Genomic DNA, 17500 nt, shown 5'->3' on the forward strand with positions numbered 1-17500 from the left:
GGGTGGCATGAATTAAAAAGAAGGTATTGTTTGGCGTCTGTGGCTTTGTAAAAAATGTCTGTTTCTATTTTAATAAATACAACGATAACTCCATGCAATATAAACATAACGTCACAAGAAATTTGAAAAGCTACACGCGAAACCGGTAATTTCTTTAAAAATTTTAAAATTATGTCATTTTAAGGAAAGGAAAAAAATTTTTCCAATATTCTCCAGACATTTTGACACAAATATATATATTTTTTAACATTTAAGCCTTCTGTCGTTTTTTCACACTTTACTATTTTCTTATATATATATATATATATATATATATACATTTATATACACGTATATATACACACACTTATATATATACATATATAAACATATATACACACATGCACATATATGTATATGTATGTATGTATGCATACTCACCCCTGTTCTCCATATTTGTTGTGTACACCTAAAGTTGCTGAAATAATTCAAAGGAGAACTTAATTGACAAATTCTTCTCATGGACGCTGTTTTTACAAATATTGTGTGTGTGTGTGGGTTTGACTGGCCATGTATGTCTGAGTCCATATATGTGTTTGTCAGGAGAATGTGTACATCACGATTTCTGGTGTGTACCGAGAAAATTTTTGTCCTTGCCTGCATAGAGTGTGTTAGTGAGTATGGGTTAACAAGAGGAATGCGAGCAAATAAAACAAGAAACCGCCATCATAATAGGTGATAATAATCATTAGTCAACAAAATTAATCGTTTGTCAACAATATTAACCATTAGTCAGCAAAATATATATCTGTTTCTTTGCTGAAGTTTTAGAAAAATCCGTGGTAATCTCTAAGGATATTAAGATGAAAGGGAATTTCGATATCATAAGGCTCAATTTACAGTGATTATCCATTCATTGTAATCTTACAACAAAGTACAAGACGGATTTCACAGTCCATCACAACCATAAATGGGGCTTCGACACGGGCACTCGATCTGTTAGAAGCCAAATCACCTCCAACTCACCTCCTACTCTCTTAAAGAAAGAAGAACACATTAAATAATGTAGTCCCAGATACATTATGTCAGAAATATAAAAAAATAGATGTTATTGTCACGAGTGAACATCTTTAATTATAGATCTGATTAACATAGGGTTACCAATTAACATTGGGTTAAGACTTCCACATCAGCAGATCCTCACCTTTTCCAACAACAACAACAACAACAACAACAACAACTACTACTACTACTAATACTACTACTACTACTACTACTACTACTACTACCAACGAAAGAAAATAAAAAAAAGATTCTCTGAAGGAATGATGATGATGATGCGGAGGCGGCGGAGGAGGAGGATGACGGCAACGACGATGATGGTAGTGGTAATGATGGATCCTCATATTGGTAAAAAAAGCTTACATTTATTAGGGAGGCGCTTGGAAGAACTATCATATCGCCTTAACTGGAGTTGAGGCCTAGAGACACCCAGTGGATGTTCAACCAACTCATTTACCTAACAGCACTACCACCATCACCACCACCACTAAAGACGCTGAGTGTTAACAAGCACTGAATATCCTTCCCTTCTTTATCTCTAACACTATTTCCAGATACAAAAACACACACACGCACACACACACATGCTCTCTCTCATTTTCTCCCCATTCCTCACTCTCTTGTACTATCTTATATCCCTACCCACTACTACACACTCAATAACACAATAAAATGGTCAAATTTTTTCCCCAAGATCTTAGACACCCCTTGGAGTAAACATCTTGACCAACTACAAAAGAAACCAGCAAAACAATTTTTTCTTCTTCCCTCTCTCCCTTTTCTTCCTTCTCTTCTTTTTCTCTAACACTACATTCAGATACAAAACACACACACACACACACGCACACACACGCACACATACACACACACACACATGCTCTCTCTCTCACTTTCTCCCCATTCATCACCCTCTTCTACTATCTTATATCCCTCCCCACCACTACACACTCAATAACACTATAAAATGGTCAAAATGTTTCCACAGGAACTTAGTTCAATTTGAAAAATCCACCAGAATGGACGAAAGCGCTAATATATGATATAAGTTATATGATGTATAAAAACATGTAATATACAAATAAATATCTGTAAATATAAAACCATCCGAATTTCTGAGTACCTCATTTCTTCTAATATATATATATAAATCTTTAAATCCTTAAATCCTTAAAAATGTTTTAGCCCGAAGGCCGCGGCCATGCTGGGGCACCACCGCTTATATATATATATATATATATATATATATATACATACATACATTTATAGTTATAATGATTCAATAGAATGGAGGCACATCAACATGCAAGACGGCAGAAATGACTAGGTACGATAACAATGAGGTAAACAACTATTAAGGTATCGAGAGTTAGTAGGATATTGTAGGTATGTAATTATCTAATCCAATTTAAACTGAAATCTGACCCTGGGGTTGGTTCCAGGTGTGGCGTAGGTATGAAAAGCGAACGCAAATAGTGTTTATAATTTGTTACGGCAGTTTCGGTAGAATTTTATTGATGTATTCATAGATTACACCATAACTTCAGGTGAAGTTTTAAAATTTCAAACAGATAAAATTTTTTTACATCAACCCGGATAAATCCAACATCACTGGATTCGTCCGGGTTAAAGTATGGAATTTTACTTGAAGCTGGTGGATTGTATGTTATGATGAAATCTATGAATATATGAATAAAATTCTACCGAAACAGCTATAATAAATTTTAAACGCCATTTCTGTTCTCCTTATTTATATATATACTGCAACCGTTAATCCAGGTAGACAAGTTTTTCTCTTTCATTATTTTTCCTGAGCGTCAAACGCATTTCAGTTGCTATTTCTAGCAGATAAAACTTGGCTGATTCACGTCATCTTAGTTGGCGTTTGTCAGATATCAGAGATCAAGGGGGAGATAAATGACATTCGCTTCGTTAATTTTCCTTCGAGATAACTTTGGGACAAATTAGCCAACAATTGGAATTCAACTTGGGACTGGAACAAGAGAATGATTGCATTACAGAATTAATTCGCATCCGTCCTTAACCTCTGATCAAAAGCCGCCGGGGCATAGACTCCTTATAGACGTATTATAGTCAAGCTATTCAGCTCTCTTTAATTTTGGGCTGCAGGAGCTAGCTTAAAACCCGCACGGAGTGCAGCTTTTAAGCTAGTAATGAATAAAATAAAGAAAATTTCAAGTCATGTGACTTACGTAAACAGACCGGATTATTTCCTGTCCAATCTCCAGTGTCTTTACAAAACCTTTCGCTGCTGCCAACCAAAACGAAACCAGTCTGGCAGAAGAAGTAGACCACTTTCCCAACACTGTAGTCATCACCTTGTTTGAATCCATGCAGGGGAGTGGACAACCGTTGACAATGGCTGATATCTGTGGATATTAGAGAAGATGACGGAGGAAAGACATTAGAATCATTGATTGGTTATTTAAGCAATTGATTGAATAATTTATTTATTGTTAGGTCTGAGATTGTTGGAATCTGCTTACTGCTAATTATAGAAATGATGCAACTGGAAGCTAATTAGGGCATTGGGGGAAAACATCACTGAAGGATTTTGTTGCTGTTTACTACTAAGCCAACCGTAACGGAGAAGATCCATGATCGAGGACATTCCAACTGTGACCATCGTGTCTTTTTGTATACTAGCGACTACATTGTTCAATGTATCTCCCCGTACGAGGTGATATCAAAAAGTTCTGTAGCGTGCCAACAGATGGTAGCACACGGTTGCGTGCGCAATGAGAGCTACCAATGACATTTATGACGCAGTGCGTCGAGTGCTTGGGAGGTCTGCTATAGAGATCTTAAGTATGCTTCAGCAAACTTACGGCGACGAGGCAATGGGTCGTACGCAATGCTTCGAGGAGAACAGGCGCTTCAAAAGCGGAAGAACGTCTCTCAAAGACGATGAGCGATCTGGAAGACCTACCACGAGATTCACCCCCGGAAATGTGTACAAAATCCACCAGACAGTTTCCATCGTCCAAATATCACTCTAACCGAGGTTCTGATAAAAGATACTTGCCCGAAGTGCCTCACGATGGGATCTGACGTGAAAGCAGGTGGCTGCGAATGACTTCAAATTTTGACACAAGGCCAGCGGTTTGTGGGGAGGGGCCAAGTCGATTAAATTAACCCGTGCTCAATCCCGAAAGGATGAAAGGCAAAGACAGCCTCAGCGGAATTTGAACTCAGAACGTAGAGACGGACGAAATACTTCTAAGCATCTTGCCCAGTGTGCCAACGATTCTGCTAGCCCCCTGCCTTAAAATATCTGCACCTATATCAACATCGCTACACCTTGACCAACAGTGTGTCTTCCTTTCCAATCAGTTCAGCACTTATTAGAAGTGCTAACATTAGAAGATTCATCTGTGTGTCACCTGAATCGACCTTAGTTTACCTGTGTACACCTGTGTATTATCTGTGCTTGCTTGTGTATATCTGTGTATTACATGTATATTATTTGTACGTGCCTGTGAGCGCTTGTAAATACTTGCGTGTACCTGTGAATTACCTATGCATTACCTATGTATATCTGTGTATCATTTGTGTATACCTGAGTATATTTGTGTATTACCTGTGTCTATATGTTTTTACCTGTGTATTATTTGTGTATTACCGGTAGAACACAGCAGTGTATGACAGAAAATCTATTGAGAGAGGAGATAATTATGTTTTCAAGGTTGATCGAATGTTTATCGCCCAAAATGTGGTGTGTGACAGTGTGTGTGTATGTGTGTGACAGTGTGTGCGTATGTATGCTTGTATGTGTCTGTATATGCATATAGGTGTGACAATGTGTGAGTGTGTATGTATGCATATTTATTCTGAGTGTATGTCAGTAGGACTGTGTGTATGCTTGTGTATGAGATTGTGTGTATCTATGTATGTTTATATGTATGTATATCTTCCTGTTGTACATCATTAAGATACCCCCCCTCAACGCGCACCATCCACTTCCACACACATGACACCCTTATATTCCTCCCTATCTTTCTACGTCTCCACATTCCATCCAGACACCTTACACATCATCTGTAAAGATATTTTCGAGGTACCTCGAAAATATCTTCCTATGGGGTCATGTCACTTTCGTCTCTTTCAACAGCAAATATATGCATTGACTGCAAGAAAGCTACCGTTCTCTCTCTCTGTTCTTCTCTCTCTCTCTCAACGGAACTCAACTCGTTTCCTTAACAGCATTAGAAATGTTAAGCCCCAACATTAGTGAAGATCTTTCCTCACATCGTCAACATAACAGAAATTGAAACACAAAGACTAACCTTCATCTTTAGAGCCACAAAATGCCTCAACTCCTGAAACTTCTAAACTCCGATAAAACTATGGTCACTGTACTTCACAGATGGCTGATCCCACATTTCGGCACTCCCAACTCACCCCTCTTTTCTGTGCTCACCACTCACATTGTTTTAACTCGCAATGAAGTACTCTTGCTATATCTGGGTTGGTGCTGCTGCTCTACATACAGACATTCTAAATCTATGTCCAAAAATGACTAGCCGACCTATTGATCATCATTTCTGATCATCAGTTTTGTTCTGTCTCCTCTATCAATTTTTTATACATTTACTATGGCCACTGCACTTCACAGATGGCTGGTCTTACATCACTTCCATTCCGGCACATCCAACTCATAAAAAAGGCTCTCACTAACAATTACATCCAGTCCTTCCTCCCCACAACATCGACCCTCTCAAATTTTCCACCACTGTACATGTTCCTCCTTCAGTTGCCCTCTTATAACAATTCCAGAGGAATATTAACCGTATCAACCACACAGATAACAGATAACTATCAAAGCCACAAGCACAGGGGCTGCCTCCAGACCAAACTAATATACAAAAACAAGAATGCGTTGTGCGTGTGTGAGCCTCAGCGTGTGTGTGTGCGCGCGCACGTGTATGAGTGACTTATGGGTATCAATGTATACATGCATCTGTGTATGTGTGAATGTATAAGAGAAAGCATAGAGACAACAACACTCACTGCAGTTGTAGAGTTTATTTAATTTATAGATGTCGATTTTACTCAAGTGTTTCCGTTGACCAATCTCCGTTGATGTCGGTAATTTCGGAATCATCGTCCATTTACTGCGATCAACTGCAAATGCATTCAGTGCATAATGCATAATTGATCCGTAATCATAGGGAGCTCCTAATGTGTCCACCTCATCGAAAGTCATCTTCTGGAAGTTTTGTGTGTGGGCTGGAGAAGACCGAATAGAAAGAAAATGTGTGTGTGTATATATATATATATGTATATATATATATGATATATATATATATATACATATATATATATATATATGTGTGTATATATATATATATATATATATATATATTATATATAATATATATATATATAATATATATATATATATAAATTTATGTGTATTTTTTCGATCTTTACAAATATCTCGGAGAAATGAATAAATAGTTACCAGGGTAGCAAATGTTCACACAAGTACCAAGGATCTAAGAGCCTACTTATAAAGGTAAAAATTCCAGGTGTTGGTGAAATGTTTTTGTATTACATAGATATATAAATAAATGGATTTAAACGCAGGTGTTATTCAAATCTTTCTATTTCCGACATATGTTTCGGAAAAACATTGGTATTATTCCTATTCACCTATCACTCTATATCTAGCCACTATTAGTTTTCTGCTAATTTCTTTCGTTCTCCTTTTATTTCTATAAACTACCTTTGACGTTATATCTATTAACGGGTTTTAAAAAAAAACTTTCTAGCGTTCCGTTCATCAAATACGCAGTCATGACATTCTGTTAAAAGATCTTATTGATGTGTCTGGTTTTGTTCTTTCCCTCGTGAGAAGATTGTATCGTTTTACATCATTTTAGTCTTTCTGGAATAGTACCAATATTTTCTTCGAAACATATGTCGGAAGTAAAAAGATTTGAATAATACCTGCGTTTAACCCCATTTATATATATATAAATAAATATATAGGTAAATTTTAATTAAAATGGGTGTATGGAAAATTAAAAAAAAATTTTTTTTAATATATTAATTCTAACCGTTTTCGTCGCAATGCGACTTTTCAAGAATTGTAAGGTGAACAGAAAAATTTTTATAATTGAGGAAGGGGAAAAAAGAAAATTACAATGTTTTTTGCAAAAAAAAAAAATACTAAACATACAAAAATTAAAAAATAGGTACACCGATACATTGTAAAGTCTTTGTGTATCTCGAGTTCAATGATAGTTCTTGAAAAAATTACCTTGGAGGATTAAGATCCATGTGATTAAATCCATGTGGTGTTTAATTTAGGATGTTTGCTAAATGAATGTCAAAACAGGAAATGGGGTAGGAGTTATCCAATTCCTGTGAGCAAGGGGGGACAACTCTGTGGATTTTGTGCTCTTCAATTGGGATTATCAATTTTTTGTAAGATAGGATGTTAATAAACCTTAAATTACAAAATTATCATTCTAGCTTCATTTGCATAATCTTTTTTTATATAATTGTTTGCTAACTTAACATTCAGATTTTAACACTTTATCTATATTGTTTTCTAATTATATAAATTTACATAAACCAATTTATAATTTCATTTCAGATTATGTCATATATAATAATAATAATAATAATAATAATAATAATAATATAATAATAATAATAATAATAATAAATAAAGGATATAATTTTTAGCTTGAAGTGATAACTGCATGATATCCTTATATATTTGTATTAGTCCATCCATGAAGAATGAGGTAGAAAAAAGAAGTATGATTATCGTGGAGTTTGCATATTAAGATGCGTTTTAAATTTTTCAATAAAAAAATTCTCCTTGTTAATTCTTTCTTGTTTAGTGATTCCATCTTTACATTGGTTGAAGGGGAATATGTAAAATTTGAGATTTTTGTCTTTAGCGCACGAGTCTATGTGGCTACTTAGTGGAATTTGACGGTATTCTGGGAGATTTATTTGTTCTTTATAGACCGCTACTCTTTTAAGTAAAGGGAGACTCTTTTATCCGACATAATTATGTTGGCAACCGGCGCATGTGAGAACGTAGATGAGGTTCTCGGAGGAACAGGAGAAGTTGGTCTTGATTTTAAACTTTGTTCCTTGTTTGAAAATAAATTCAGAGCCTTCAAGTAGGAAGGGGCGGGTGCCACAGTTTGGGCGTGCACATTTTTTAACTGATGGGGGTGGATGTGATGTGTGAAGTTTGGCATTTGTCAAGAGCTTTTTCAAAGATTTATGTTGCCTTTTACATTTGAGGATTTTGTGTGTATTGATAATGTTATTCATTTTTGGGTCTGTTGACAGTAGAGTGAGGTTTAGTATGATTGTGGTATATGCTTCGATATTTTTGGGGTTGTGGGTGGAAATGTATGGAAGTATTTTGGGGTTGTGTGTGTTGTTGGGTTGGGTGGTTTTCAGTGTAATGTTGTCTAGTTCTTTGGCACGTTTTATTCCATACTCTATAAGGGTGGAGGATATTGGCGTTGTAATAGTGTTTATTTGAGGTCTTGAAGGCGTATTTCTCGAGTTTTTGGATCCGAGACAATGGTGCATACCCTTTTAGCTAAGCTGAAAGGGATATTTATCTTGGTGTGTTTTGGGTGGCATGAGCTAAAGAGGAGGTATTGTTGTGAGTCCATAGGTTTGTGGTAGATGTCTGTTATGATTTGGTTCTTAGGTGTTTTTATAATTAGGAGATCAAGGAAAGGGAGATGATGTTTGCTGAATTCCATAGTGAATTGAATGTTGGGATGTATGTTGTTCAGTATGGTTTTGAATTCCAGAAGCTTTTCATAAGATTCTTTCCATATGATGAAACAATCATGCAAATATCTTTACCAGTTTTCCATTAGGTAGATGTGGAAAACGTGTCCAAATTTCTGGCGTGATATCTCATAGAGTGATAGTTCGAAAAAGCCCATTATGAGGTTTGCAAGGACTGGTGCAGCCTTGGTACCAATCGCAATACCACATTTTTGACGGTAGTGTGTGTTATCAAAGAGGAAATAATTGTTTGTCAGAATGAACTTGAGTGATTCCGTAATGAAGGTCTTGTGAATGCGGTCAGGGAATGCCTCTGGGTGTTTCTCTAGCCAGAAATCAATTGCCTTAATACCATATTCATGTGGGATGTTGGTGTAGAGGTTGATGACATCAAATGACACCAGGAGCGCCTCCTCGTTAACTGTTTTCGGGAGGTGTTTGGGCATGTCCAGATCATCCCTAATGAAACTTTTGATGTGAGTAAGGAAAGGTTTCAAAAGGATGTCTTGGAAATTACTCAAGCGGTGTGTTTCACAGGAAGTGCCAGCCACGATGGCCCTTAGTTTTAGGTCCTCCGGTGCTTTGATGTTCATGTGGATGTCAGAGAAGAGTTTGCAGGTTTCGGTGATGTATTTGTTTTTATGGACTTTAGGAAGGCCATAAAAAAGGCTAGGCTTGCATTTGAAATTGGTGATATAATCCCTTTCTTTTTCTGTGAATCCCTGATCGTGTTGGAGTATGAGGGTGGTGAGGTTTTTGATTGTTTTTCGTTGTTAATAACCTCATAGAAAGTGTTGTTGTTTAGCATGGAAAGCACTAGGTGTTTATAAAACTCCGTGTCCATAAGGACCACAGAACTCCCTTTGTCGGCTTCTTTGATGGTAAGGTTTTTGTCCAGTTGTAGGTCACATAGGTTTTTCCATTCTTCCTCTGAAGTTGGATCTTACCTTGGTTTTGCCTGGGGTAAAGGCGAGACTCTGGATGTGTTTGCAAAAATCATCCAGTGCCTTATTTCTTCCTTTTGATGGTAGGAAGTTACTTTTGTTTTTGATCAATGAATCGTCCTCATTGTTGAGATCTGTCAGAGCTTCTGTTAAACGAAGTTTTCTGCAGAATTCAGAAACGTCGTTGGGTGTTCTTGGGGTGGGTGTGAATTTCAAACCTCTTGCTAGGATGTGTATTTGGGTTGGTGTCAGTATTTTGCTAGAGATGTTTATAATTTTTGTTTTCTTATTTTGGGTCTGTGTTAGCGGTGGTGTTTGTATTTTTTCCTCTGTCTAAAAAATGGTTGTTGAAGTAAGGGGTGTACTGTTTATTAATGTTCTGGTTGTATGTGTGGGGGTGGACAAAAACCTTACCATCAAAGAAGCCGACAAAGGAGTTCTGTGCTCAAATACCAAAGGTAGAGTATAATGATATTTCATTAAAACCAAAAAAAGAAGTAAAAACGCTCTCCAAACCATTACTCAGAATGTTGGGATAAAATTGAATAATGAAGAATTTTTACAAATATTTGTAAATACACTCACAATTTTCTGTGTGCAGTCACACAAACACACATACTTACATATTCATTCATACATACATATATTATTTAATTTTCTTCAGTCATTTTTTACTGCGACCATGCTGGAGTACCACCTTAAAGGGATTTTTTAGGCGAAGAAATCACCTGCAGGACTTATTCTTTTTAGGGCTTGTGCTTATTTTATCGTTTGCTATTGCCGAACCGCTAGGTTACGGGCACGTAAACACATCAACATCGGTTGCCAAGTGATAGTGGGGGGAGCAAACACAGACACAAAGACACACACACACACACACACACACATAAACACACATACATTCGATATATATAAATATATAGGCGCAGGAATTGCTGTGTGGTAAATAGCTTGTTTACCAACCACATGGTTCTGAGTTCAGTCCCATTGCGTGGCACCTTGGGCAAGGATCTTCTATTATAGCGTCGGGCCGACCAAAGCCTTGTGAGTGGATTTGGTAGACGGAAACAGAAAGAAGCCTGTCGTATATATATATATATATACATATAATACAAAATGGGACATGAACGCAAAACATCCAGACAGTTAGGTGATACAAAAAAGGGACAACAAAACATCCAGTTAGACGATACAATTTCTACTGGTTATACTCGAGGTTGCTCCAATCTGGCCAGCCCCAAGGAAAACTAAGCTAAGAGCATAGATTCCTTGGAAGAAAGCAGCGAATGTATTGGAAAACAAGGACGGTAAAAAACGGAGAATGTTACACAAATACAAATAACAGGACATAACAACAGGTGTCTTTCGACTAAGGACAAATTAAATTAAGCTGGCGTGTGTGGAAGTAAAGCTTTACGGCAGGGACACAGGGTTTCACGGGTACGGGAAGGAATGTAGATGTTGCACATACGTCGGCCGAACGAAGAAAGAAAGGTCAGGCTTGGCCGAACACCGATCACGTGGAGAGAGAAGAGAGAGAGGTAGAGGCAGAATGATAGAAGAAATGAGGTGCGAGAAAAAATGACAGGGACACAGTGAAGTGAAGAGGGAAAGTGAGCAAAAAGAGAAGGCAATGAAATGTGAGAAAGGGAGAACGTAAGAACGAAGAGTGGGATGAACGAAGTAAGCGCGAAAGGGCTGCTAGAAAGAAGGAAAAAATAAAAGAATAGAGTTGTACAAGATTTAGATAAATGTATACTTACATATAAGAGGCCAACGTGTACGTACGCTGCTATATTTTGCATGTATATATATATATATATATATATGTGTGTGTGTGTGTGTGTGTGTGTTTTAAATTCAAATTACGATGAACATAAACAAAGTTTACTTTTGAAACGTTGAGATGTGTTAGAAAGTTAAAGTGATTTAAAACTCTCTAACGCAGGATAATGCTAATATTATAGCCTGAAGAGGATAAGCAACCCCTATTTTGCAAAAAAAATGTTGACGGCCAGTTACACTTTTTTCTGCAAAATAGGGGTAGCTTATCCTGTTCAGGCTATATATATATATATATATATATACACCCCCAGACAGCTAGGTGTTACAAAATGGGACAACAAAACATCCAGATAGACGATACAAAGAAAACAAGGACAGGTCATTCGAAGTTTTCTTTCCTCAGTCAAGCAATTTCGGCTAATTATTCTTGAGATAACTCCAATCTGGCCAGCTCCAAGGTAAAACTAAGCTAAGACGGAAAACACGGACAAAGTTACACAAATATAAATACAATAAAAATAATAACAGGACACAACAACAGGTGTCTTTCGACTAAGGACGAACTGAATTCAGCTGGTCTGTGTGGAAATGAAGTCTTACGGCTGAGATACATGAATTTCACAAACACAGGGAAGATTATCGATGTTGCACGGACAAAGGTTAGACAAAGAAAGAACAGGGATTAATCTTCTCTCTTCGCTCCTTTGCGCCACATGAGCTCAACTCTCCTCCCCGCATCATCTAACCCTCTTCCCCTTTCCTCTCTTCTTCTCACACCTACTTCCTCCCACCCATCCCTCCTCTGTTGCTCCGACTCCTACTTCTCTTCATTCCTACTCTCCTTCTCTCTTCTCTTCACTCTTACCCACGTCCTCCCTTCCCCCTTTCCTTTCATCGTCACCCCTCCCTCGTAACCCCACCCTACGCAATCCAACCCTATCTTCCCTGTCCATCCAATCCCACCCCACCCCATCTCTTACACCCACCTCCATATACCCCACCTTCAGCCTAACCCTTACCCTACTCTTGCTTTCTCCTTCTCGCCTCCCCCACATCCCAACACCACCACACCACACCATACACCACCATACCACACAACTCCACATCACATCACACCACCACGTACACACAAGCACTGACCACTTCCCATCCCCACATCATCATACACACACCTACATATGCACACACGCACACGTCAAGATCACCAGCCCTCTTCCACACACACATTCATGCTCTCTTATAAACACACACGCGCACCTTCGTTTTGGGATCACCACTACTTTATTATCTCCTCTTCTTCCTAGCTCTGCTGTGCGACCATTCTTTCCCGTATTCACCATGTACACATTCTTTATTTTCTCTCCTTGTTTCTTTCTGTATTCCTTTCTGTGGAAGAACGTAGGCTCGAAACGTTAAATACTTTTTCACTTTCCGGGCGTTAAACTAATACATCTGTTTATTGTCTACACCACCTGTCTTCGTCTTTTGTTTCTTTTTGTGAATTCTCTTTATATATGTATATATATATGTATATATATGTATATATATATATATATATATATGTATATATATATATATATATGTATATATATATATATATATGTATATATATATATATATATAATATATATATATATATATATATATATATATATGTATATATATATATCTCACTCGTATCATTATCGTGCCTGGAGCTTAATCAGAGTCTATTCATAGCACTTAACATGTATCTGATACATTTTGGGTCTTCCTGACACCAATACCTTTCATACTCTATGTATGTATATATATATATATATATATATATATATATATATATATATGTGTGTGTGTGTGTGTGTGTGGTGTGTGTGTGTTTGTGTGTGTGTTTATATATATATATGTATATATGTATCTATATGAGGTCTGATCAATACGTATCCGGATTGTTGCCATAGTAACGAAGCTAAAACACGCAGAGTAAAGCTGCTTAGCAGAGATTAATCTTGAACTCTGTTGGGCATGCGCATTAAGTTTCGACGTTCTAGCTCACTTCCATTGTTTACAGCTTCGAAGGAATGTGTGTAACGTGTGACCGTCGCATTGACCATGATACAGAAAGTTGTTATCGCGATACCTGCTCAGAGACCTGCGCAAAATTGCTGAAAGTGTATGGAGAGGAGTGTATGAACGAGTGGTTCAGACGTTTTCAAGATGGCCGAAAAAATGTCGATAACGACGAACATTTTGGGAGACCCGCAACCAGCAGAACTGAGCAAAACATCGCAGATGTGCGTGTAGCTGTGAGGGAAATCGTCGGATCACCATTCGTGGGTTTTCAGAGAATATGCAGAATAGTTCAGTTCACTCCATTATCATTGAAGATTTGTGTATGAGACGCGTATCTGCCAAGTTTGTGCCAAAACTGCTTTCAGCTGACCGAAAATATCTCGTTAATTGTATCGAGAACAATGAAAACTTATCTAAAACTTTGCGTGGCCCTCTGAGCAGGTATCGCCAAGCTTTTGGCAAAATTTGAGGTATCATTATTTCTTCTTTTAACAAATTTAAGTTGAATAATTTTCATAAAACGAAATTTTATAATCATACCAATAATAATAGAGATAACGTACTCATAGATTGTATACGTAGAGATAAAAATAATTTTAAATTTAATAATAAATGTAATTTACATGTTGTTTATAAATGTATCGTTACTTTAATTGATGAGAATAATAGGAATAATAATAAATTAAACGCTATCTATATAGGGTCTACTTTTCTAAAATTAAATTACGAGTACCTCAGCATATGCATTCCTTTAAGAATAGAAATCTTATGAACTCTACTGGGTTTAGCAAATACATTTGGGAACTTAAATCCCAACGAATTAAGTATAATTTAAAGTGGAAGATAATTCGCAAGGCGAAATCATATAGTATAGGTAGTAATTCCTGTTTTTTATGTTCTTGTGAATTTAAAGAAATAATATTTAATAATCATAATAAATTAGTTAATACATTGGACAAGCATAAAATTAAATGTAGACACAAATTACTTCACTTATATAATAAATTTTTAGATAAATAGCGACTATATTTAAACCCTATTTTTGTTTCGAATTTGTAGTTATAATTTGTACTAATATTAATTCTATAATTTAGCATGTGATTATATATTGTATATAACATAATTTATCAAGTCTAAATTAATATCTATTATTAAATAAATAAATAATTAATTATAATAGTGATGTGATTGTACTTTTGTAGGGTGTTTTGAATATTAGTCAATAACAGTTAGTCAAGGTTTTTTAAATACTTAGAGTGAGATTATATTTAGATGTTTATTTAATTACTAGATATATAATTTATTTAATGAATATAGATTAAAAGATAGTTATTTCATTATTTTTTGTTATTATTTTTGTGGTTGATATTTTTATTATTATTATGCTTATTATATGTCTACTAAAATCAATAGTATTAAGTATATATATATATTTGGTAATAGTTTTAGTAACGTTAAATAAATAATTTTGAATATGTAGCAAAATTTTTTCTTTATGTACTATTTATTTATAATGATAATATGTTGTTTATTTATTCAAGTAATGAGCGAAGTATTTGATCTAAATATAAATTACTTTTCTTATATAATAAGTTTAATTTGTTATTTTAGCATTTGTTTTGAATATTAATATGATATATAATAAATATTTGATAGTCTAGTTTATAGTTTGTAATAATTGTTTTGATATATTAGTCAAAATGTATTTGTATTATATATTTCTAATTAGATTTATTTAGATGCTTATTCAATTAATTAATATAATTTATTAATGAATATTAATTACATTATAGTTTTTAAATTAACTTAAGTTTATTAATTGGTAGTTATAATATAGATACTGATTGAATCAATACTGAGTTCATATAGAATGTGTCTAAAAATTGTTTTGTTGAAATAAACGTTTGGCTCCAACGTAACCATATTTATATATAATAAATAAATTTGTATAAAATTATTAGAGAATATACAGTAAACAGTAGTTATATAAATTATTTTAATTTATGGAGATTTGAGTGTAATTTATTGTAGTTAATTCTAAATTTTAGTTTTCTAGTGAAAGATATTATAGTATATACTGATTCTATTCTCTATTAGTGACTTTATTCTATTTATCTATTAAAGCTAAAATATATTTTTTCATTGATAAAATGTATATTTCCACCTGTTTGTTCTATTTCTGTATACAATGTAATTCCACGAGTTTTTATAAACGCTTAATAAAACGTTTTCTGTTTTGAATTTTGTTAGTTAATGATACGCTTTTTGAGAGATAAGTAAACTTTTTTATTTAAGAAATATTATTGTACTCTATATAACTATTGATTGTTAAATATGAATTTATAAATTTTTTTATTTGTTAATGATAATTTAGAAATGTACATTTATTTAATTATTATTAGTTTATAATTAATATATCTGAACGTAAATTTTAAGATATTAGTTAGTCACTTTGATATCTAGATCGTAAAAATATTTTTAATAATAGTAATAATAAGTATTTTATAAAGATAGGTTATACGTTTTTAATTTCGATTATCATATGCGAACTAAAATCTTAAAATATTAATAGTGATTGTTGTTAAATAATTTGGTAATTAAATATTAGAGTATAACTAGAGTAAAGATATTCTATAGTTTATTAATGTTTTTTAAGCTAAATATATCTTCACAGATAAATACATTTTTCTATCTATTTACTCTGTTTTTTACCTTAAATATTTAACATAATAAATGTATTGTAGAAATCTGATCCTAATGTTTTAAGTTTTAAATTTAGTTAATGGAGTTTCTTCTATAAGAAAATTATTATTTTATTTATTTTAAAAATAAATATTGTTTAACTCTATTTGCTTATATATTTAACTAATATTCTTAACCTGAAGATTGACTATAATTTTAAATTGAATTTATTTCAATTAAATTTAAATTTAATTGTAATTCGAATTTAATTATAGCCATGAAACGTACGTAGTTTTTTTTACTTATATATTGATTTTTATTTTTATACTTTTTGTGATCTAGTTATATGTTTTATAAAAATATATTTTATTTGTTATTTATATTTTTGGCTCATGTCTATCATTGTTTGAATTGTATAATAGTGGTTTTATCTCTAATTTATATTTTATATATTTATATTGTGAAATTTGATTTAAAACTAAATTGAATTTTTCCCTGTAAGTTTGGAGTTATACTCTTTAATATCATATATATATATATATATATATTTTTTTTTTCATTTCTACTAAATATATATATTTCATTATATATATATATATATATATATTTCATTTCCACTAAATATATCTATTTCCACGCCTTTAAGCTTTATTCCCATTTATCTATCGCACTACATTTCTCCACTCTTGGTTTTCTGCTATTTTTTCTTTCTCCTTCTTCTCTTTCGCTAAATTGCATTTGACGTTAAATCTATTAACGTTTTTTTAAAAAAGTAACTTGCCAGCGTTCCCTTCATCATATACACAGTCATCACATTCGGTTAAAATGGCTTAGTGATGTCGTTTCTCTTTTTTCCTTGATAAGAAGATTGCATTATTTTACATCACTTTATTCCCTCTAGAATAAAACCAATGATTTCTTCGAAACATATGTTGGAAGTATAAAGATTTGATACCACCTACGTCTAACGCCATTTCTTTATTTATCTGTTATACAAAATCATTTCACTAAACGCTGGAATTTCTACCTTTTAAGTAGGCTGTAACATCCTTCGTACTTATATGAAATTTTTGCTACCCTAGAAACTATTTATTTATTTTTTCCGTGTTATTTGTACAGTGAATAAATACACACACACACACACACACACACACATATATATATATATATATATATATATATATACACATATATATACA

At 34.1% G+C, this 17500-nt stretch overlaps 1 protein-coding gene across 2 annotated transcripts in view; it reads right to left on the reverse strand.

Moving 5' to 3' along the window:
• The window catches only part of LOC115214777 (MAM and LDL-receptor class A domain-containing protein 1-like), a 154982-nt gene that overhangs the window by 65161 nt on the left and 72321 nt on the right, over positions 1–17500 (reverse strand). For both annotated transcript variants that reach the window (XM_036505293.1, XM_036505292.1), the window contains exons 7-8: positions 6070–6288; positions 3252–3428 (exon numbers count right to left, since the gene is read on the reverse strand). In XM_036505293.1, the coding sequence (XP_036361186.1) occupies positions 3252–3428; positions 6070–6288 (396 nt within the window). The remainder of the gene's footprint in view (positions 1–3251; positions 3429–6069; positions 6289–17500) is intronic.

The sequence above is a fragment of the Octopus sinensis genome, linkage group LG8 (genome assembly GCF_006345805.1).
Source record: "Octopus sinensis linkage group LG8, ASM634580v1, whole genome shotgun sequence".
Classification (NCBI taxonomy): domain Eukaryota; kingdom Metazoa; phylum Mollusca; class Cephalopoda; order Octopoda; family Octopodidae; genus Octopus; species Octopus sinensis.